We start from the raw sequence: 21,141 nt of genomic DNA on the forward strand, positions 1-21,141 counted from the left end.
AAGTGCCGTCTCTACTCTGTTGTGCTCTCAGGCACCCCCCCACCCCCCGCCCCAGCGGTTTGTAACTCACCTGCTTTAATTTGTTGGTTTTCTCATGATAAGGTGATTTGACTTTAGACACGAAAACTAGACTGGATTTCAGATGATTGGGTGTGCAGAGCCTGGTGAGCTGGGTTCTGGGATCCCCTGGGGCCGCTTCTCCTGGTCTGCTGTCACGCAGAGGCGCGATTGAGGGGCTGAGACAGAGTCTGTCTTGCCACACCCAAGGGGCTCAGCCTGGTACTCCTCCTCCTCATTCACACCTGGTCCCCCCTCCGAGACATCTGCTGCCCTGCTTCCCCGGCTTCCTCTGGGCGCCCCCTCTATCCCTTCCCTTCCCGTGGCCGGCTGGGCTGGCATGGCCACGTGACACCTGTGGCTCTCAGTGGATTCGGCTGGCTCGGCAGCTCGTTTTCCTTGTGGAGGACTCGTTCCTGGCAGAACGTGGAGCATTCCTGGTCCCTTCTCCCTCCATGGCGGTGGCACTCCCTAGTCATTGCGGAGACCTGGCATTGGCACCTGAGTTTCCAAGTGTTCTCTGGGGGACTGCTCCGGCGGCTCTGTCCCTTCCGTGTGCACGTAGATTTCTATGGCTAGTGTCGTCTCTCCCTGGAGCCTCACAGTTGTTCCTCCAACCACCTGCCTGTTCTACTGGCTTTTTATTTCTTTAAGGTTTATTTTACGTATTTTAGAGAGTGAGAGTGAGTGGCGGAAAGGGGCAGAGGGAGAAGGAGATAGAATCCCAAGCAGACTCCTCGCTGAATGCAGAGCCTGACACGGGGCTCGATGCCATGACCCCGAGATCATGACCTGAGCCAAAACCTAAGTCAGATGTCTAACCAGCTGAGCCGCCCAGGAGCCCCTTCACTTGTCTGTTTCCTAGTCTCCATTTTAATGTGTTTACATGAGAATTTCCGCTTTCCCTTCAAACCTGTCCCTTCCTGTTCCGTCGCAGGAATAGTGCCACCGTTCACTTAGTTGTCTGGCCAGGAACCCGGGAACAGCCCTCTTCTTCCTCCCGTGCCACATCGCTTCCTCTCTGCCTGCAGAACAGACCCCCCCAGTTACCCCGGCTCTCACTTACTACTCTGACTCAAGCCATCACCTTCCCCGTCCAGACTGTCGTGGTAACAACTCTTAAAATCCTTTATTAATCTGAGTGGCGCCAGGGTGTTTCAGTCAGTTAAGTGTCTGCGTTCGGCTCAGGTCATGACGTCAGAGTCCTGGGATCGAGCCCTGCGGGTGCATGTCAGGCTCCCTACTCAGCGAGGGGTCGCTTGTCCCTCTCCCTCTGCCCACTCCCGCCCCGTTTGCTCATGCTCTTTCTTCTCTCAAATAAATGAATCTTTTTAAAAAAGTTGGTTAATTTGAAATCAGCTGGTGAGAGGACAGGTGCAGGGAAGGATGTGTTCCCCTCAGTGAGCTCCCAGAGCATCACTACCCCGGGGAAGCAAGAAGTCTGCAGCTCCCCAGGACCCCACACTGTGGGACCCCCACACCCCAGAGCAGCTATGTCTTCGCAGGAGAATCACCACTTTGCTTTGTTTTTCCCCCGAAGCCTGCGCGCTTAAACGTCGTAGCTCAGCTTGCCGGGTTTTTAATGAACGTGATCAGTGTGATCTAGCGGTACATGTAGTTCACGTTGTGTGTTCTGTGTCGTGCGTATGTGTGTAGCGTGAGGAGTATTGTGTCGACAGGTAGACACTTGGCTTCCTCACACAACTTTATGTCGCGTGTAACTGTGCATCATGTATTGTCGCTTTTGTTCCCTTGTGCGACTCTACCACAGTCTCTTAATCTCGTCTACTATAGATAGATATTTGGGTGTTTTCATTTTGGGGGGCTGTTACGGATAATGCTTGTACCAGGGGGTGGTACTCAGCCAGAACAAAGCATGAAATCTTGCCGTTTGCGACAACACGGAGGACCCCGGGAGCATCACACTAAGTGGAGTAAGACAGAGACGAGCAGCAGGTGGTCTGTCTCGCGTAGGGAATCTTAATCAGAGCGGCAGCTCACAGACGCGGGACAGCCTCGTGGTAGCCGCGGGGCATCGGCCGTGGGCAGGAAGCGTGGCAGTGGTCGGAAGGTACAGACTTCGGTTATGAAAGGAGCGAGGCCCGGGGATGTCACGCACAGCACGGCGACTGCAGTTGATAATGCCGTGTTGTACATTTGAAAGTTGCCAAGAGAGTAGATCTTAAAAGTTCTCGAAAAATTGATTTGTGAGCGTGCGTTGGTGGATGTTAACTAACTAGACGTACCGCGCCCGTTTCAGAATTTAAACGGATACTGACTCCCCGTGTCGTACCTGAAACTAACGTGGGGTAAGTCATTTAAAAAAAAAAAGGAGCCCCTCCAGTGTCACCTTCACAGCGAGGCGTCACTTGCCCCCCGCGGGCGCGTCTTTCTCTCACTTGGTCACATTGTACTCTCCGGTACCCGAAACTCTCTTTTCACGAGTGTTCCTTGTCTGCCGTCTCCCTTCATGAGCGCACGAGCTCACTGAAGGCAGGGCCCTTGTCTGTCCTTTGCCCCTGCGTGTCCACTGGCCGGAGGGGTGCTGGGCAGAGACGTGGAACGGACGGTTAGTGTCGGCCGCGTCTCGTCACGGTGGCCGCGCGGGCTGTCAGACCGCTGCTGCCCGTGGCTCCGGGCTGCTGCTCAGAGCTCCGAGGGGACCGGGAAGCGAGTGAAAGGATAAGCAACAGTGTCCGTGTTTGAATGGTCTTGTGACCAGAATTTAACTGTGTACTTAATAAAATAAAGATTTTATTTATTTATTTGACAGAGAACACAAGTAGGCAGAGAGGCAGGCAGAGAGAGAGGGGGAAGCAGGCTCCCCGCTGAGCAGAGAGCCCGACGCGGGGCTCGATCCCAGGACCCTGAGATCATGACCCGAGCCGAAGGCAGAGGCTTAACCCACTGAGCCACCCAGGCGCCACTCTTAGATACATTTAAAAAGTGTTTTGTTAAAATGCCAACCCAATACACATTGTATTTCATAATGGTTTTACTTTTTCGTTTTGTAGAATTAACGCTGAATCCTCCGGAAGGAATTGTGGCAGGTACGGCACTGCAGTTTACCTCTTTATAATCTACTTCTGATCACCAGTGTCGCCTTCAAAATTAATTGTGGAAATTGTTTTTCCCCTGCAGGCCCCATGAATGAAGAGAACTTTTTCGAGTGGGAGGCACTGATCATGTAAGCTCGTTACATGTGTTTCTGGTTTTCAAGACTTCCCCGGACACGACACCTTTGAATCCCTTCAGCGGCGGTGCGGTGCTTCCAAGTGTCCGTTTCTTTGTGCGTTTCCTGAGTTGAGCTCTTTCTAGTCTGCTAGTCTCAGAGCAGAAAACAGCGCAGATGTGTATCCTGAGAAGCGGAAATGTTTCCTTAGAGCCAGTGAAAGGTTTAGTCGATGTTGTATTTCTAGAGTTACAGTAATTAAGATTTTTTTTTTAAGATCGTATTTATTTGACAGAGGGCGAGCGAGCACAGGCGGGGGAGCGGGAGAGGGAGAAGCAGGCTCCCCGCTGAGCAGGGAGCCCGATGCGGGACTTGATCCCAGGACTCGGGTCACGCCCCGAGTCCGAGGCAGAAACTTAACCAACTGAGCCCCCCAGATGCCGCCCAGTAATACCTTTTGAATGTTCTGTGGCTGCACTGGGTTAGCCTCAGACAGCGCCGGTGGTTCTCACCTCGGGGAGTCCCCAAGAGCCCTCAGCTCTGAGTGGAGACGGGCCCCTCGGGGTGTGACTGAGCCTCTGGCCCTACGTGCCTGTGCACCCACACTTCCCTCTTCCTCTCCTCCCCACGGAGCCCCTCGTCTGCTGCTGCCGCTCTCTCCGGGCACCTTGTCTGGCCTTCCGTGGTCCCTGACCCCGGCATGCGGCTTAGTTCTGAGGCCAGCACTGTGGTTCCTGGCCCTGCCGTGGAAAGCTCATGCGTGGATTTCCCATTTCACTTAGTGATGTTACTTCAGGGGGTCACAGACGGACCCCCGAATCTAGAATGTTCTAGATTGCTATGACCCACATGCTCTGTTTGCCTTCCTCCTGCTTCACGTGGGCCGTTTCTGAGTTACTGGCCTGAGACTTGCTGTATTTTCAGCAGAACGTGCTTCAGTAACATTTGTGAAGTTGAAGTTGATCCCCGGCCTCTCCGTTCTCTCCGTAGGGAGACGAGGTGCCTCAGTCAGTTGGCAGGTGTCGGGGCTGGATTTTGTTGGGTTGAGGAGTGCTCCGTGGGAGGGGCAGGGGCAGCCGGGCCTTTAGACACCGTCCCCACCCCTTGGGGGTCTGCCCAGGGCCAGCGTCACGTTAGCTCTTCATGCTTTCCGTGCTTGAGGAACACTGATAGTGTCGTCGTCCCTGGAGGTTAGAGTAACGCATGGAAATTGATGAGAACAATGAGGGTTTTTTGATAAAGCAAAATATTTTACACTGTCCAGAGAAGATACAGCATGCGCGCCATCTGATCACTTAGGCCTGTGATGCCCACTGTTTTTCCCGTGCTGAAATGTTCCTGGCATGAGGATGTCTTTGCAGTCTGTACTTCTGTCTCATCTTGTGTCTTTTGTCCCCTGAAGCAATTACCATGGGATGGCGACTGTCCGGCTCAGCAGTGTCCTGCGTCTGCTGGAACATGGCACTGGCTGCTGTGTCAGCCACAGAGCCTTTTATTTTTAAGGAAACAGCAGATTATATCATCGGAACTTGAGTCATAGCCCCGCTTTTCCACTTGCTGTATACCGTGCACGCTCTCCGTGTTCACGCAGGCAGCTGTGCGTGCCACCTGGCCGCGAGCCTGTGGGGAGGGACACGGGGCTTTGGAAGGCTTGATTGCAGAGGTGAGTGGCCCCTGGCAGGTCTGACAGCTTGCAGGGTAGTGGCTCGTGCCCATTGGCAGGCTTAGTTAGAAGCCCTCTAAGGGTCATGGGAGCCTTCCGGTATGATTTCTAAAGTGTTGGGGTAACTAAACCTGTTAGGGTAACTGTTACTAATTTTAGATAAACTATAATATTAAACGAGTATTTTGAAAACACGGTAATAATGAGATGCAAAGGCAACAAAAGCAGAAATCAAGAAGCAGGACAACGTCCAACTGGAAAGCTTCTGCTCAGCGCAGGAAGCCATCGACGGGACGAAAAGGCCGCCTACGGGATGGGAGAAGAGGTTTGTGATCCCGTGTCTGGGGTCTCTCCAAAATACATGAAGACCTGGCAGAACTCAGCTCCAAAAATTTTAATCATCTGATTTAACAACGGGCTGAGGACCTGAATAGACGCTTTTCCGAAGAAGACACACAGATGGCCGACAGGTGCGTGGAAAGGTGCTCAGCATCACTTGGCGTCCCGGGAATGCGCATCAGAACCCCAGGGAGGCATCACCTCGCACCAGTCAGAGCAGGCGTCACACAAAAAGACCAGAAACGACAGGCTGGCGAGGCTGCGGAGAGAGGGGACCCGTGTCACCGTGCTGGTGGGAATGCCAGCTGCCGCAGCCGCTCCGGAAAAGTGCGTGGAGCGTCCCCAAAACTGAAACAGAGCTGCCCTTCAGCCCAGCAATTGGGGTACTGAGCATTTACCCAGAGACAACACAAATACCGACTCAGAAAGCCGTCGGCATCCCCGTTTTCCCAGCAGCATTATTTACAGCAGCCAAGACCTGGATGGAAGCAGCCAAAGTTGCTCTCCAGGGAGGGACGAGTGCACAGAACAGGTGGTGTGTGTACACACGCACGTGCGCACGCACGCATGGGATGACAGCCTTAAAAAGGGAGGAAATCTTGCCATTGGTGAAAATGTGGATGGGCCTTGAGGATATTATACTCAGTGAAATGAGTCAGAGGAAGAGAAATACCGTACGATCTCACAGGTGGGATCTGAAAACCCCCAAACCCCGACACTCAGAGAACAGATGGGTGCTGGAGGGCCGGAGCGGGGCGGGGAACAGTGAAATGGGCAAAGGAGGACAAAAGCCCAAACTTGCAGCTGCAAAATAACTCTGTCCCGGCAGTGTAAGGGATAGCGTGGTGACCAGGGTTGGTGACACTGCAGTCGGTAAATGCAAGTCCTCAAGACAGTGAATCTGCAAGTCCTCCTCACAAGAATGCATAGTTTGTAACTTCGTATGGTGATGGGTGTTCACCCGATTGACGGTGGTCGTCCTATAGTGTCTCCAGAGCGTGGCCCCTGCTGTCCCGCTCCCGGGATGTAGACCGTCATGTGTCAGTTATGCCTCAACTTCAACTTCAACTTCAAAAAAAGTAAGGAGAGCTTTTCAGGTTTCTTCAGCACATTTGTATGTGAATAAGGCTGTTGCGTTAGCGTGGAATTCCCCTGCTTCAGGATCTGGTGAGCCTCTGGGTCTTGGTCCTGTTCCAGACCCTTTTACAAACAAGAGGCCGTTTACAAATGTACTTAAAACACCTATTAGGGAATTAGCTGCCCTCCCATTGATCGGCCTCATGCTGCCGTTTTCGCAGACACCTGGCTGAGTTTCGCTCCTTAGTGATAGGTTTTCTTTTCTCTCTTTTGTTCTTTGATTGTCTCTGGAGTTTCTGTGGTGCCCCAGTGTTTCTGAAACCATGCGGGCCCCATTTCCAGGGGGGCACGGGGTCTCACCCACAGGGCCCCTGTGTCTCCTCGGCTGTGCCATGAGGGTGCTTGGGCCACAGGTACTAAGGATATGGGGGGACCCCATGTGTGCCCCCAAGAGAAGGAGGCGGAGGGTGTACAATGGGAGCGCAGCAGGGGACGGCAGAACTGAACTGCCACAGCCTCCTCTCGGAGGAAAAGTGGAAGGCAGCGCTGGGACGCCCGGCTGGCCCCGGCAGAAGAGCGTGCGACTCTTGATGTTGGGGTCATGAGTTCGAGCCCCACGTGGGTGCAGAGATGACTTAAATAAAAACTTTAAGAAAACAGGTGGAAGGTAAGTCTGCTGGCTCCCGGCTGGGCATACGGTGAAGTCTGAGCCGTGGCCCGGAAGACGACCAGGCTTCCCAGCAGACGGGGAGCTGTGGGGCCCGCGGCCTGGGGGCTGGCACAGCTTCGTGCCCTCGCACCTGCCGCTCTGCACTTGATTGGAGCAAAACAGACCTGCGCACCGTCCACGTGGGGAGGTGGCGTCGCGTTCGGCCTCTTCCGGGTCCAGAGACTGGCCCGTGCGGCCTCGTTGCGCTGGGCCGTCTGGGGTCCCTGTCCGCACAGGGTGGGTGTGCTTCTCCGGGGGAGCCCTCGCTGAGGACGGGAAAGGCCTGTGCTGCGGGCCGGCTCTTTGCCCTCAGGGGCTAGAAGAGCGGGGAGGCCTTGGGGATCTCGCTGCCCTGTTCTGCCCTCCCCAGGGCTCTCGGAGCCGCGGCTGTGAGCCGTCTCCCTGCCCGAGCCGCAGCCTTGCTCCCCTCCAGGCCAGGGGCTCTGGTAGGATGAGGAGGACGCCCCTCCGAGAGGTTGGGGACCCTTCGCGAGCTTCCCTGCCACGTCACAGCTGCGGGTGTGAGGACTCCCGGGTGGGGCTGCTCCCCCCACGCTCGGCCTGGGGGTGCCGGGCGCAGAGGGCAGGGTCGTGGCGGCCACCCCGTATGCCGGGCCCGCGGGCGTGCGGCCACCACGCCGGCGCGCCTCCCGACAGAAGCTCGGCCGTGCGCCTCCGGGGGGCCCTCCGGCCGGCAGCCCCTGGGCGAGGCGGCTTCCTGCCGTGCTCCCTGCCGTGACTCAGGAGTGGAAACGTCGTCGTCCCACATGACGCGAGGCGCACACGTGCCGTCTGGCGCCGGATGCCGCGTGACACCGGGTCGGCTCCAGCGCAGTCCGCTGCCGCGTGGGAAGGTCTCCGGCGTGTCACCGAGTGGGAAGAGCAAACCAGGGAGCGATGGCCTGGACCAGTGTGGTCGCTGGGATGATGTCGGGTGGGGTCCGGAGACCCTCCTTGTCGTTACCTCTGGGGAGTTGGGGGGCGCCCCACCGCCAGCATCTGGGGGTGCTGCTGAAGGCCTCCCTGCCCGGACAGCCCCTTACAGCGGCCCCGGCCCGTGGGCCCCGGGGTCAGTGCTGCGGCCGAGAACCAAGTTTCATCTGTGTCAAGTGTCGACGTTGGAGACTTGTCAGTTCATAGAGGTTTGAGGCCATCCCCGCGACGCTTCTGCAACGTTTCCAGAAAGGTCCTTGTGTCTCTCGTCAGTCCGCATTCCCACCCTCAGCTGGAGGCCGCCTCTCTCCTGCGTTTTGACTTACGGATTTGCTCCTCTGGGCTTTCCTGCAAATGGACTTACAGAACCCCCGTCTCGGCGTCTGGCTTCTCCCACTCAGAACGCGTCTGTGCCTCCTGTGTGTGTTGCTGCTTCCCCTCCCCCCCCCCAACCGGGTCCCCTGGGGGCATGGGCTGCCCCCGCCCTGTCCGCTCGCGGCGTGAGGGGCGCCTCGCACGAGGGGCGCCGGGCTGCTGTGGCGAGAGCCGCTGCCGTCCCCGCACGGCGTCTGCATCGCGCGTGCGCCCCGCCGGGCCTGCGGGACAGCCGTCGCCCTCTGCGGGGTGAAGTCGCGTTCGCCGGCTGCAGCCGCCGCGCCGCTCTCCGGGCAGCTCGCCCTTTTGCCTGCGCGCCGGAGGGCTGAGCGCGCTCCCTTCTCGGCTCCCTCACCCTCGCCCGTGCTTGGCGCGATCCGCGCTGCCTTGTGGGTGTGCGGGACGCTCGCCGTGGACGTGGTTTGACTTCTAACTCGCGGTGCGGAGGGTCTCTGGGGGCTTGCCAGCCGCCCCCGTGTCTTGGTGGCCTGCACAACTGTTGCCCGTTAACTGGACTCATCTTGTTGAGTCCTAAGACTCTTGTTGAGTCTAGATATTTTGGATACAAATCCTTTGTCAGACATGTCATTTCCAGGTGTTGCTTTTCAGCAGTTTCTTTCTTTTATGGACCAGGCTTTTGGTGTCGCACAGCCCAAGGTCCCAGAGGTTTTCTGTGTTTTCTTGTAGCTCTTATGTTTACCTTTTACGTTTTGGACCATTGGGGGTTCACTTTGGAGCCAGCATTCGGGAGGGCCCAGCTTCAGTCACTGGCACGGGGCTGCGCGCTTGCCTTGGGAGCCCCGTCAGAAATCAGCTGACCACACGCGCACGGGTTTCTGTCTGACTCTGAGTCATGCTCCGTTGATCTGGGCCTGTCCTCCTCCCGCCGTCACAGTCTTGGTTCTTGTAGCGTTAGAGGAGGTTTTGGAATTGGAAGGTGCGAGTCCCGGCATTCTGTTCTCCTTCCTCCGAATTCTTTTGCCTCTTCCTGGGTCCCTCGCATTTCCTTCTGAATTTTAGGATCAGCGTGTCGGTGCCCGCAGCGAAGCCAGCGGGGAGTTCCACGGGGACGGTGTGGGGTTGGTCCGAGGACGAGGACGGCTGCCGCCTGCACAGCCTCGAGGGCTCTCTCGCAGGCCGCTTCGTTAGGTCTCTTCAAATTCTTGTCAGCCGTGCCGAGATATATTTTTAAAATTTTTTAAAGGATTTTTATTTATTTATTTATATTTTTTATTTATTTTTTTTAAATTTTTTATTTCTTTTCAGCGTAACAGTATTCATTGTTTTTTCATCACACCCAGTGCTCCATGCAATCTGTGCCCTCCCTAATACCCACCGCCTGGTTCCCCCAACCTCCCACCCCCCGCCCCTTCAAAACATTTCACAGAGAGAGAGATCACAAGTAGACAGAGAGGCAGGCAGAGGGAGAGGAGAAGCAGGCTCCCTGCTGAGCAGAGAGCCCGATGTGGGGCTCGATCCCAGGACCCTTCAGCTGAGCTGAAGGCAGAGGTTTTACCCACTGAGCCACCCAGGCGCCCCACCATGATACATTTTTAATTTGAAAAAATCCAGTTTTACGGATGAAGGTGTGTGAGTAGATGAGCAGAGACGAGCTTGGAGAGTAATGAGGCTTCCCTGTGTCGGCCTTGGGGAGGCGAGTCTGGAGGGGGCGTGGAGGGGAGCATTTTGTTATTTTATACACCTCGTGTATTTGAGTATTTTCCAACACGTACTTTTCTAGTCAAAGTCAGTTCATGTCGTGAAGGTTGGTGTCTGTCAGAATGGACCGGGAAGTTCTCGGAGTGACAGGCTCATTTAGTTCAAGTGCAGGTCAGATACGTTTGATTCAGTTTTCAGGGATGTCTGTATCACAGAAAACCCCAAATTAGAGGATGCCCCAGCCTCCTTATGGACTGGTCCAGGCTGAGAGAACTATATGCTATGCCGCGCTCTCCCGAAACAGAGGACGTCTGTCCTGTCCTCCTCCCGTGGTTCTCGGCCCGGGTTCCGTACGTCGGGACGATCAGGGTGCACAGAGCACGACAAATGGAGGAGAATGCAGCAAAGCCGCCGTCTGGCCGGCTGTGTCCGCCCGCTCCTTGCCCTGGCGCCCCCCTCCGCCCCAGCCCCCGGGAGCCCGTGCCATCTTTACTGCCAGGCTGTGGGCTCCGACTGCCCGGAGAGTGGCCTGGGGGCCTCGTGCAGCTGCCGCCCCTGCCGTCCTGGTGGGGCCTGGAGCCCGGTGGCCAGGGCCAGTAAAGGCCGGGAGCCCCAGTGGAGCCAGGGCCACCCCCTGCCTGGATGAGCTGGGGCGCTCCGCTGAGGGGCAGTGATGGCAGGAGGGGGTGACGCCCCAGCTGACAGCAGGCCCCCTCCCGGCCCACCCGCTGGGTGCTCTGGGGGTTCTCCAGGGCCGCGATGGCGATGACGGCTGTCTTGGAGCGGCCTGCCTTCCTCTCCCGCTGTGGGTGGTCCTGACCCGGGAGAGCGCGTTCTCCCTTAGCAGTGCAGCTGCAGTTAGGCACTCGCGAGTGGTTTACGCCCTCCGTGACCTACAGCCTTGTCGTCTGTGTGTCTGAGACGTTTGTCCATGTGCTGCGCAGGCTTGGAAAGGACCGCCAGCTTCCGCACTGCTGCAGCCGCAGTGATATGCAGGCCGCGGGCCGAGAACATTCCTGGCAGCCACCGGCTCACTCCCATGCAGACACCCAGGGCACACGGCAAGCGCCGCGGTCTCCGCGGCCTCCAGCGTGCAGCCTGGAGGCTCCTCGTGTCACATAGGCGCCGTTTTAGAAGGGAGAGCGGTTGCTCACTGGGATTTAGGGTGGAGAGACTAAGGGAGCATTTGTGCCGGTTTCAGGGACTGGACCCGTGAGCACGCGTTTTTGGCGGCTCAGGGCGCTGGGTGGGCCGGGCCGTGGACCTTCTGGAAGGGAGAGCGTGGCTCGTCAGTGGCCGTGGCTGGTCAGTGGCCAGCTTCAGGCCGCGAGTGTGGCCCTCCCAGCGTCCGCCTCAGCCCGTCGTTCCCCGCAGTCTGGTGGCCGGACAGAACGGCTTGGAAGGCGGTTCCCTTCACAGCGTAGCGCACGGTGGGACATTTCCCTTGGATGCTCATCTCAGGGACGGAGAGTCCCTGCCTCAGAGCTCTGAAACAGTGCAGACCGTTGTTTTAGTGGACAGATGGACGATAACTTGCTGGCTTTGAAGACTTTGTGTGTTTTAGATGAGTTTGTTTCCTTTCTTCTTAAACGTTATTTTATCTGAGCGTTTTTGAGATGAGGCCTTTAGTGAGAGAGAAGTGAGGCTTTCTGGAGTGTGGCACCAAGGTTCGTCCAAAAATAACACTGGTTGCGTCAACACCGCTCCAGCATTTTCCAGAGTCAGCAGGCTCGCTGGGCACGGGCCCCTGCGTGCTTGTCCCGGCCGCAGGGTGTCCTGGAGGACAGGGAAACCCTCCTTTCAAACCAGTAGCGAACTAGGGCATTTGAAAACAGCTTTGCTATGTAAGATGTGGGAGCCCGTGGGGAAATGTTTGCTCATGCTTCTGAGACTACGGGGACCCAGGGGACTTTTTTTAAATGTTAAAGAAAGCCCTGTTTTGAGAAACAAAGAACTTACCAGAGCATTGAGCAAATACCATTTGGCTTGTTCTGAAACACTACCAGACTTTTCTCCTCCTCTGACTCGGACGTGCCCGCGATGCGGAGGCACCAGGGAGCCTTCCTGACGGACGCTGGAGGGGTGCCTGTGTCCGCTGGCCTCCCGGGAGCCGTGCTGGGCGCCTCGCTCCGACCTGGACGTCTTCGGCCCGCGGCCGTGCTCTGTGATCGCCGGCCTCCCCGGCTTTGCTGACCCTGGCGGGGAGCGGAACTTGCAGACACCCCGCCGCTGGGGACCTGCGGATGGAGGGCGGAGAGGGGGGCGGTCGCCATCTGCCCGCAGAGGAACAGGCGTCCGGGATGGGAAGCGCAGAGCAGGCCTCAGACCGCCTTGCCCGGCCGCTGGCTGCTGCTGGTGGCCGCGCTCGCTCCCTGTGCCGCTGGCAGCGCCTTCTCCAGGACGGGCGCCCTGCCCGCCGCTTGTCCCTCTTCATGTGGCTTTCCCAGTCCTGGTTTCCCGCCAAGGCTGTGGGCGCTGTTGGGACACTCACACCTGCAACACAAAGTAGTTATTCACTGTGGTTTCCCCCCAAAGTAGCAAGGGCACAGTTCTCGAAATCAAGGTCGGTCTCTTAAATAGGAAAAAAAAACGGGCTCCCCCGAACACTTCTCGCCGTGTCTTGTTTTGACCGCTTTGCTGCAGCCGGGCCCCCTTTCTCCAGGGATGTGATCTGGGCGTCCGCGGCGGGTGCTGTAGAAAGCCCGGGGCGGCTTTACACGTGACAGGAAAGCCTTCTGTCCCATGTCCTTTTGAATTTTTTCTTTTTCCTTTAATTGTGGACATGAACATCGTTGATACTGCTTGCAAGTTTATATCGTTACTTTGCTGAATCAGAATAGTCTCATTGATTTGAAACAAATTCGTACTTTGAGAAAATGATTTTTTTAAAAGATTTTGTTTATTTATTTGACAGAGATCACAAGTAGGCAGAGAGGCAGGCAGAGAGAGAGGAAGGGAAGCAGGCTCCCCGCTGAGCAGAGAGCCCGATGCGCGATGTGCGTCTCGATCCCAGGAGCCTGGGATCATGCCCGAGCAGAAGGCAGAGGCTCAACCCACTGAGCCACCCGGGCACACCAAGAAAATTATTTTTAAACAATGAAGGTTGTCTCAGAATAAATCTATTTCAGCTGTTTTTTTCCTGTGCCGTATGTGGTTTTCATCTGGAAAGGGAGCCTGTCTCTGGCGTTGAGCTGCCCCTGTAGTGGCCTGGGTCTCGGGCTCCTGGGGTGGTGTATTCGCAGAGCTACTGGTTCGCATCCTGGCTCAGTGGGACAGGCCCTCCTAGAGGGCAGCTCCGTTCTCACGGAGGCGGTCATACGAGCGACCCTAACGCAAACCCATAAGGGACGGCTCTTACTAGCCGTCCTGGCCCACATGGGGGCCTGGATATTGTTAACTCACATGTGTTGTGTTGGGGTTTGACACATCCGCCTCTGCCACTGTCCGTGTGATGGGGACGGAAGCCCAGGCAGACAGGCCCGCAGGTGCGCCGTGACGCTGCACTCCGGGGAGTGCCGGCCCGGCTCTGCTGCGCGTGTGCACACCCGGCTCCCACAGGAGCTGCATCGGTGGTCACGGGGTGCTCCTTACCTGTCTCTTGAAGGTGACAAAATCGTTTCTTGGGCACTTTTAAAAATTTCAAAATAGCCTTTGAAATAACAACTCTTAACCCTCATTTAATACGATGGTGCTGTGGTGTGTGCCTACGGTGTACCTTTCTCACGTGAGATGACAGCGTGCACACAGAAAACAGACGCCCCCGGGCCTTCCAGTGTTGCGGGCAGCTCTCTCCTCCGATCCCGTATTTTGGGGAGGCTCTGCCCCCCACGCTTACCTCCATTAGTGCAGACACTGTGCCTGTAATTTGGTGTTTGCGCTTGTCCCTTCGTCTAACCAGACTGCCGTGGGACGAGGAGGCGTTGCTTCCCCGCTCAGAGAGAAGTACCGGTTCACCGTTATCATTTACATAGTCTCTTCACGTGCGCTTGTGAAGCAGTAGAAATCTCCCAGCTCCTTACTAGTGTGGTGGGCCCTGGAAAACATACTTGAGCTTCTCTGTCCTTTCTGTCCCCTAGGGGCCCTGAAGACACCTGCTTTGAGTTCGGGGTCTTTCCTGCCATCCTGAGCTTCCCGCTGGATTACCCGTTAAGTCCCCCAAAGATGAGATTTACCTGCGAGATGTTTCATCCCAACAGTAAGTGCTATGGGGCGTGGTTCCGACAGGGAGGTGTGCGGGGCTGTGTGCGGGGATGCAGAGCCCGGGAAGTGTAACCCGTGTGTTAAACCACAGCCACCTCCTCGTGGTGGTGGTGACATCAGTTGAAAGACAGTGTGATGTAGATGGTGAATGTCGACCTGATGCTGGGCGCCCTCTGACCTGTTTGCTCCTCCTTCCGGCGGGCCGGTCAGAGGACGTGAGCTGGGTGTGTGCGCAGTGCGACTCCGGCCCCGGCCCGCTGTGGGTTCTGACAGTGGGGACCAGTCAGAGCGGGCCAGGTTTTCAACAGCCGAGCCGTGCTAGACTGTACATCCGAGTACTATACAGATACTTTCAGTGATCTAGAGTAAAATTTAATAATCTAGAATGATCATTCTGTGTCAGATGAGGAAAGCAGGTTATGTGTAATCATCCTTGTTACAATTTACTTTTTTTGAAAACAATTTGTGTGTAAATGTACGTAACTGGAAATGTGGCACAAAAATGTAGAAAGTGATTCTCTTTCAATAATGGCATCTTTTTTGGTTTTTGTAAATCTTTTCTAAAATAAACATGTATTTTAAAAGGGAGAGATTCCGTCATTAATTACATTTATGGATTTAAGTCGGGAAAGTGTCCAGTGGTAGGAATTGGATTCCTGGATAGCTCTGGTTTTTACTTTTCCCTTTACAAGAGAAGGTCATAGATAAGAGTGTATGTAGTACGTATAGTATAGTAAGAAAATACGTTTTTAATGATCACGTTTAGGATAATGTTCCTTTTTAAAAATTTTTTTAAAAAGATTTATTTGTTTATTTGACAGAGAGAGAGAAGGAGAAAGAGAACAAGCAGGGGGAGCGGCAGAGGGGGAGGGAGAAGCAGGGAGCCCAACGCGGGGCTCAATCCCAGGCCCCTGAGATCACGACGTGAGCCGAAGGCAGAGGCTTCACCCACTGAGCCGCCCAGGCGCCCCTAGGATAATGTTCCTTTTTATAAATGATTATTGCCACTAAAATCATGATCTTAATGGTTGTGGAGAATAAAAGCGAGTAAGATTCCCTGTTTTGTAGAAATGAAGTATTTTCTCATTTGAGTATTTCTTATTTTCCTGTAGTTTTCTGCATATAAAATAGCTCAAGGCTTATTTAATCCACGAGAGCGTTTACAGAACTTGCCGAGCCTTTGACACCCGTTGGCTTAATAACAAACGAACCCACCTCGCCTGGGCACCTCCATGGGGTGGGGGGAGGCCTGCCCAGACCCCCACCCCTGCCGGAGGGGCTCAGGATCGTGCCCCCCTGTGGGACTGGCCGTCCAGACCCTCATTTGGATCGTCTCGCGTCCTGCTGATGTTACGTGTGGGTCGTTAGCTCCCTCCTCAGACAGACTGCTTGGGATTTTCCTATTCTCACACTGATGCAGCTCAGAAGCACCATTCTTTCGAGAAGGCTGGCTGTGAGTTGGCCACGGTCGAGGCGGGGTGGCTCACGTGTGTGGGCGTGCTTCGAGCCACTCCGGTGTCTCAGTGGTTGGGGCTTCTGCGCTCACGAGGAAGGGGAGTTACACACATTTATTCTGAATTGTCTGTCGTTTCTGTTATTATAACTTACAGCTTTACAGTTTACAGTTGAGTCTGTCCTAGGTACACGTCAAACCGCCTGAGGCTCTCCTGTGCGAGAGAGAAAGAGAGAGAGAGAGAGAGAGAGAGAAGTGGCGGGCGCTGCAGCGTCCTTGGTGGCGTCAGCCACACACTGGGAACAGAGATGTGTCTGTCTCAGCCCAGAGCGCACGCGTCTGGTTCCTGATGTTGCTGGTGGGCGTGGCTTTGACGGGACACAGTGGACCTCCGGGGCCCAGATGACCAGCTGTGTGTTAGAGGGAGGCCCCGGGAGAAGTCAGGGCACCTTCTTCCTTCTAGAAGTCTCTGTAATGCTGGTTGCCTTCATCCTGGCACTGTGGACATAGATTTCCATGGTCCGGTTAGTTCCAGGGTTTCATGGGGGCGTTGGGAAATCTTAGAAATCAGCTCTGACAATTATCGTGAGTGATCCTCGTTACAAGAGTTTTTTTGGTGAACTAGTTCTCTGCCAGGTTACCCACCATTAGTTAGTGCGTTTAGATGCAGTGCTGGAAAATCCAGATCCCTGTGGAGGCGGAGCGTGGGGGGTGCCTGGGCCAGGCAGCCGGCCCGGAGCCTGGTGGGTGAGCGCGGGCCCAGCCGGCTGGGTGCACCAGGGTGCGGCGCTCAGGGCCTTGGGCTCTGCTGCCGCCGCGTGAGCAGCTGCCCTTCTGTGTCCGCGCCGCTTCCCGCCTCGCCGCACACGGTCCCCGTGCTCTCGGCTCACCTGCTGTGTCCTCACCCCCGCAGTCTACCCTGACGGCAGAGTCTGCATTTCCATCCTGCACGCTCCGGGCGACGACCCCATGGGCTACGAGAGCAGCGCCGAGCGGTGGAGCCCCGTGCAGAGCGTGGAGAAGATCCTGCTGTCGGTGGTGAGCATGCTGGCAGGTAATGCAGCTGCCCCGGCCCCGGGGGGCGGGGGCCGGACAGCGCGGGCTGCCCCTCTGTCCTCCTGTGTCCCCCTCCTCTGCTCCTCTGTCACGGTTGTGTCTGTTCGTGCTTCATCTACATACACCGTTTCTGCTCTTCCACTCGATTACTTGTATGCGCGTTTCGTGATCATGAATTCGTACGTCGGCCAGAATGAGCCGCGCTCCAGTCCTCAGGCATCACGCTCACGGGGCCGGTGTTTCCTGGGGCACCTGCCACGTCGCAGACGCTGGGTCCTGGGGTGTCCAGCGCGGTGTGTCCTAGACCCCAGCCGTAAGCCCGCTTTCTGAGGGCACTTTCCAGATCTGCCAGTGGCGGCCTGTCACTGACGCATCCCGAGCTGGACACACAGGGGCTGTCGGGCCGGCCCTGAGACGGTGCTGTCCGGGCTGCGGAGGAGGTGCCGGGCTAAGGGGTGGGAGGGGCATTCGGAGTGAGGCCTGTGGCTCGCGTGGGCACACTGCCAGCACCGGGTACGGCTCGGGCTCAGCCAGGGACATTGGGCCGTGCAGCCGCACCTCAGCAAGACTGTCCTTGCGGCAGGGAGCCCGTCGGGCAAGTGTTGCGGTCGGTGGGCTGGGGGACAAGGACTTCTGCAGGCCGGGGACCGCTGTGGGGCCACAAGACCGGGTTGCATTTGGGAGACAGGCTCGCTGGTGTGCACGGTGACTCCTGTGTCTCTGACCTCAGCCCCGGGGTAGAGGGCTGCCATCTCTGGGACGGGAGCCTGCAGAGTTGGGAGAAGGGTCTGGCGTGGGGGTGTCCATCCCTGCTGGCCACTCGGCCGAGGCCCGCTGTGCAGGTGAGGCTGAGCTCACGTCTGGATGAGACGGTGGCTGAGGGCAGGACAAAGGGCGTGAGAAAGGGCACGAGGAGGAGGGGGGGTCGTCAGGGAACGTAGAGGGCGATAGCCTAGCCGACCAGGAAGGAGAGGAGGGGGAGGCGCAGAGGGGAGGCTAGGGGGCCTCAGAGGCCCTTCAGGTGGCGTGAAGGCGAGGACGTCCGGTGTCCGTGCGTGGGCGCGGGGTGGGGGCACTCACCTTCCCCTCACGCTGGGGGCACCAGGGGAGAGGCGGTGGGTCGGCGGTCTGCAAATGTCAGCTGTAAGTCATACTGTGACAGTTTTGCCATAAATTCTTTTCTTAAGAGGCTTTATTTACGTATTTATTTTTAAAGATTTATCTATTTATTTTGGAGAGCAAGGAGGGGCGGAGGGAGGCCGAGTCCCAGGCTGACGGTTAAAAGGTTTTTACGTAGGGGCGCCAGGGTGGCTCAGTCGGTTGTTTCGGTGCCTGATCTCACCTCCGGTCTTGATCTCGGGATTGGGCTCCGCACTGGGTGTGGAGCTAGCTTGAAAAAAAAAAGAGAATGTTTTAACGTATTTCCTACACGCTGCTGTCGGAGTACGTGCCCTGTGCTCTGAGCTACTTTCTCAGCTCGGTTCCCCCTTCAGCTCGGCTGTGGCCGCTGCCCCACTCGGCGCCCTCCGTCCTGGCCTGCTTTGAGAGGAGCCTGCAGCCCTTGGTCCTCTGTGAGCCGTCCGGGCCCTGGGTTCCTGCTGTCACCGGTGCTGGGCGGGGAGCCGGGCTGGCCCTGTCCGTGCTCGTGTGCTCCCTGCTGTCGGGCCTGCTCAGGGTTCCCCTGAGCACACCCCCTCCTCGAGGCCTGCGGGACCCCCAGTCCTCTGCCTCCTGCTTTCCCGTCGCCCACTTTGTAGCCCCGAGTTTGAAATGATGCGTGTGTGGACGGTCCCGTCTGTAGGTGCTCTGGAGGGTGCTCCCTCCGCACACGCAGTCCCCTGCACTGGACGTCACGCCCAGGACCTGCCGAGGAAGGGCTTGTTGAATAAACAGGAGGAAGAAGTCATCGTGGTTGGAGGGACGGAGAAGGGGTGGCCACAGAGGGACGCAAGGTCGGGCAGGAGGGAGGGACCAGGGTCCGGCTCGCGGCTGGCCTCTTGGCTGTCTTTTCTGCTCCCACCTAGCGCTTCCCGCTGTTCTGGCTCCCGGCCCCGTGGGCCCCGCTCCCAGCCCACTCCGGGCCTCTTGCTCCCTGCCTTGCTGCCTCTGTGTGTGTGTCCTGATCTGTCTGGGGCACCTTTTGGGGTCAGGTGTGCCCCGGGACTGGGCGTCGACCTCGCCTTGGCCGGTGGCAGGAGCCGGGCGGGCATCTGAATGGAGGAGTGGGGCCCAGGGTGTCCAGAGCAAGATAGAACGTTTGTCTTCAAGACACTCGGGACGTAGGGATCACGAGGGCGGGTCTTCCTGCCACATGCGCGTGTCCCTGACTTCACGCCGCCTCTCAGCCCCCCTCGGTGGGTCTGTCGGAGAGCCAACTCCCTCCCCTAGCGCGTGTTCCTGGGACACGGCTCCGGAAGGACACGCGGAGGGCGTAAGCGAGTCGGAAGACCTCGCCCGGCCCTTGCTTTCCAGAGCCCCTTTCCCACGGCGCGCGTCTCTTCTCTTTCAGAGCCCAACGATGAGAGCGGTGCCAACGTGGACGCCTCCAAGATGTGGCGGGACGACCGGGAGCAGTTCTGCCGGGTGGCCAGGCAGCTGGCGCAGAAGTCCCTGGGGCTCTGAGGCCCGCCCTCGCGCACGTGCAGACACGGTGCCCGGCCGTGGCCAGGCTTTCTCTGCTGAACGCATAATGACAGTGACACTCTGTGCTGGTACCAAACAAGGCAAGCTTGCAGAGCCACAGCATCTCTTGTATTCCCTGCCTTTCCCGCTCCAAACAGGCTTCTTTCCTGAAATTATGGTGTATGTAGGATGACAGCCGGAGGCAGTGTTACCGTGTTGCTGGCCTGGCGCTTTGGGGAGATGGTGACAGCTGTCCCCACCCCCTCTCCCGGCGGGGTGCACGCCGCACAGGCCGTGCCTTCCCTTCTGTCGCAGTCGGTGGGGGCGTGTGTGCCACACTCCCGGGGGCTAGAACCAGTAATGCTCCTTCGAGGAAACGGGGCCTCGCAGCTCGAGCGGCGGCTGGCAGCGTGGCTCTGTGGGCCCGGCCGGGAATGTCACTTGGTTTCAATGCTTCATAGTACTTCCTGCCTGTTTCCTTATAATCTCGTTACATCATTTTTGTTTGTCGTGTGTTACAAACTATCACACTTAGAGATACTTTCAGGAAATAAATACTTTTTAAAAACACGGATTGATGAGAAATGGGGTGCGTCAAAGAGGTTTACTGCTGGTTGTGAGGATGGACGCGGTCTTCCCGGTCATATTTAGATCTGTGTCCTTGCTGACTTGCGCGTCACTAGGGCAGGAACATGCGGCCCTGTGTAGACTCGGGAGCTCTGAGCTTCTGCACGTGCGGCTGCAGCGGGAGCCTAACGCTGAGACAGACTTGTCCTTTGCGGCGTGGCGTGGATAGGGAACGCTCACCCTCGTGAGTGCCGGGCACAGAGGTGTGCCTTATCCCTGACCTTGGGCGCTGCCCGTTGGGCGGCAGGGCGTGTGGGGGGTGGGGATGGGGTGTCCCCCTCCCCTGGGCCCCAGCAGTGGTGGTCTGTGATCTCGCTGCAGCCCCAGAGCCTGTCAGCCTGGGTGGCCCAGCAGCACCGTGCCGGGGGCTCCGTGAACAAGCAGTAACAGATGTGTCGCAGAATCGGATGCCTGGCCGGTTTCAGACACGTTAAATTCAAGTAGGAATCTCTATTTTTGAAATAATGGACCATCTGTAAGACATACAGTAGGTCACACTTTCCATTATCGTTCCCCCGCTTTCGGGCGCTGAGCGGACGCGTCCTTTCTTGGTGTCGCTGGGTGCTGGCGGGAAGGGCTCCATCCACGCGGGGCTTCTGTAAGGAAACCAGATGCTTCCTCTCTCGGGGGAACCGTCGTCACGTTGACGTTCAGTACGAGCACTTGTACCTGGAAGGGCACCAGAAAGGAGAGGTGCTGTCCCCAAATGGGATTTGCAGGCCTCTCCCCCAGAGGGACGGAGGGGTTTGTGCCTGCGGGACTCCGTGAGATCTGGAGAAGGCAGACGGGCGTCTCGTTGCCAACAAAGTATTTTTACTCACTTGTATTTATTAAGTGGAAACAAAGAGTCTCATGTCCTTGCTCTGTGGTGCAGTTTAATTACTATGTTAAAAATAAAGTTCTCTATTTTCCCCCAGTCCACATAGCATTGGTCCTTGCTGAATTTTATGTAATCCTGCAAAAACCCGGGGCCGGTTGCATCCAGGGCTCGCGGTGGAGGCCCCCAGCCAAGGGTTGGACGGGAGGAGCCGTCTGGGGGGGTCACTTTACCCCCAGGCCCAAGCTGCTCTCTCCTCTCTCCTCGCTCCTGTGCTCCGCCCGCTGCGCCCTCTCCCTGCGGGGCCCTCTCCCCACGGGGGCCCTGCGCTCAGCAGCCCCGCCGTGGCCGGCCTCTCCTGGGTGTGCGGCGCCCCGACCAC

At 57.2% G+C, this 21,141-nt stretch overlaps 1 protein-coding gene across 4 annotated transcripts in view; it reads left to right on the plus strand.

Annotated features, from left to right (window-relative positions):
• The window catches only part of UBE2G2 (ubiquitin conjugating enzyme E2 G2), a 37,379-nt gene extending 17,494 nt beyond the window's left edge, over nt 1-19,885 (plus strand). For 3 of the 4 annotated variants that reach the window (XM_080807176.1, XM_080807175.1, XM_080807174.1), the window contains 5 exons: nt 3,072-3,107; nt 3,199-3,244; nt 14,061-14,179; nt 16,551-16,691; nt 19,203-19,885. In XM_080807176.1, the coding sequence (XP_080663302.1) occupies nt 3,072-3,107; nt 3,199-3,244; nt 14,061-14,179; nt 16,551-16,691; nt 19,203-19,315 (455 nt within the window). In that variant the 3' untranslated portion in view covers nt 19,316-19,885. Of the gene's footprint in view, nt 1-3,071; nt 3,108-3,198; nt 3,347-14,060; nt 14,180-16,550; nt 16,692-19,202 lie in introns of all 4 variants that reach the window. The other variant, XM_080807177.1, reaches the window with a different exon arrangement.
• Nucleotides 19,886-21,141: the final 1,256 nt, after the last annotated feature.

The sequence above is a fragment of the Martes martes genome, assembly GCF_963455335.1.
Source record: "Martes martes genome assembly, chromosome: 1".
Classification (NCBI taxonomy): Eukaryota; Metazoa; Chordata; class Mammalia; order Carnivora; family Mustelidae; genus Martes; species Martes martes.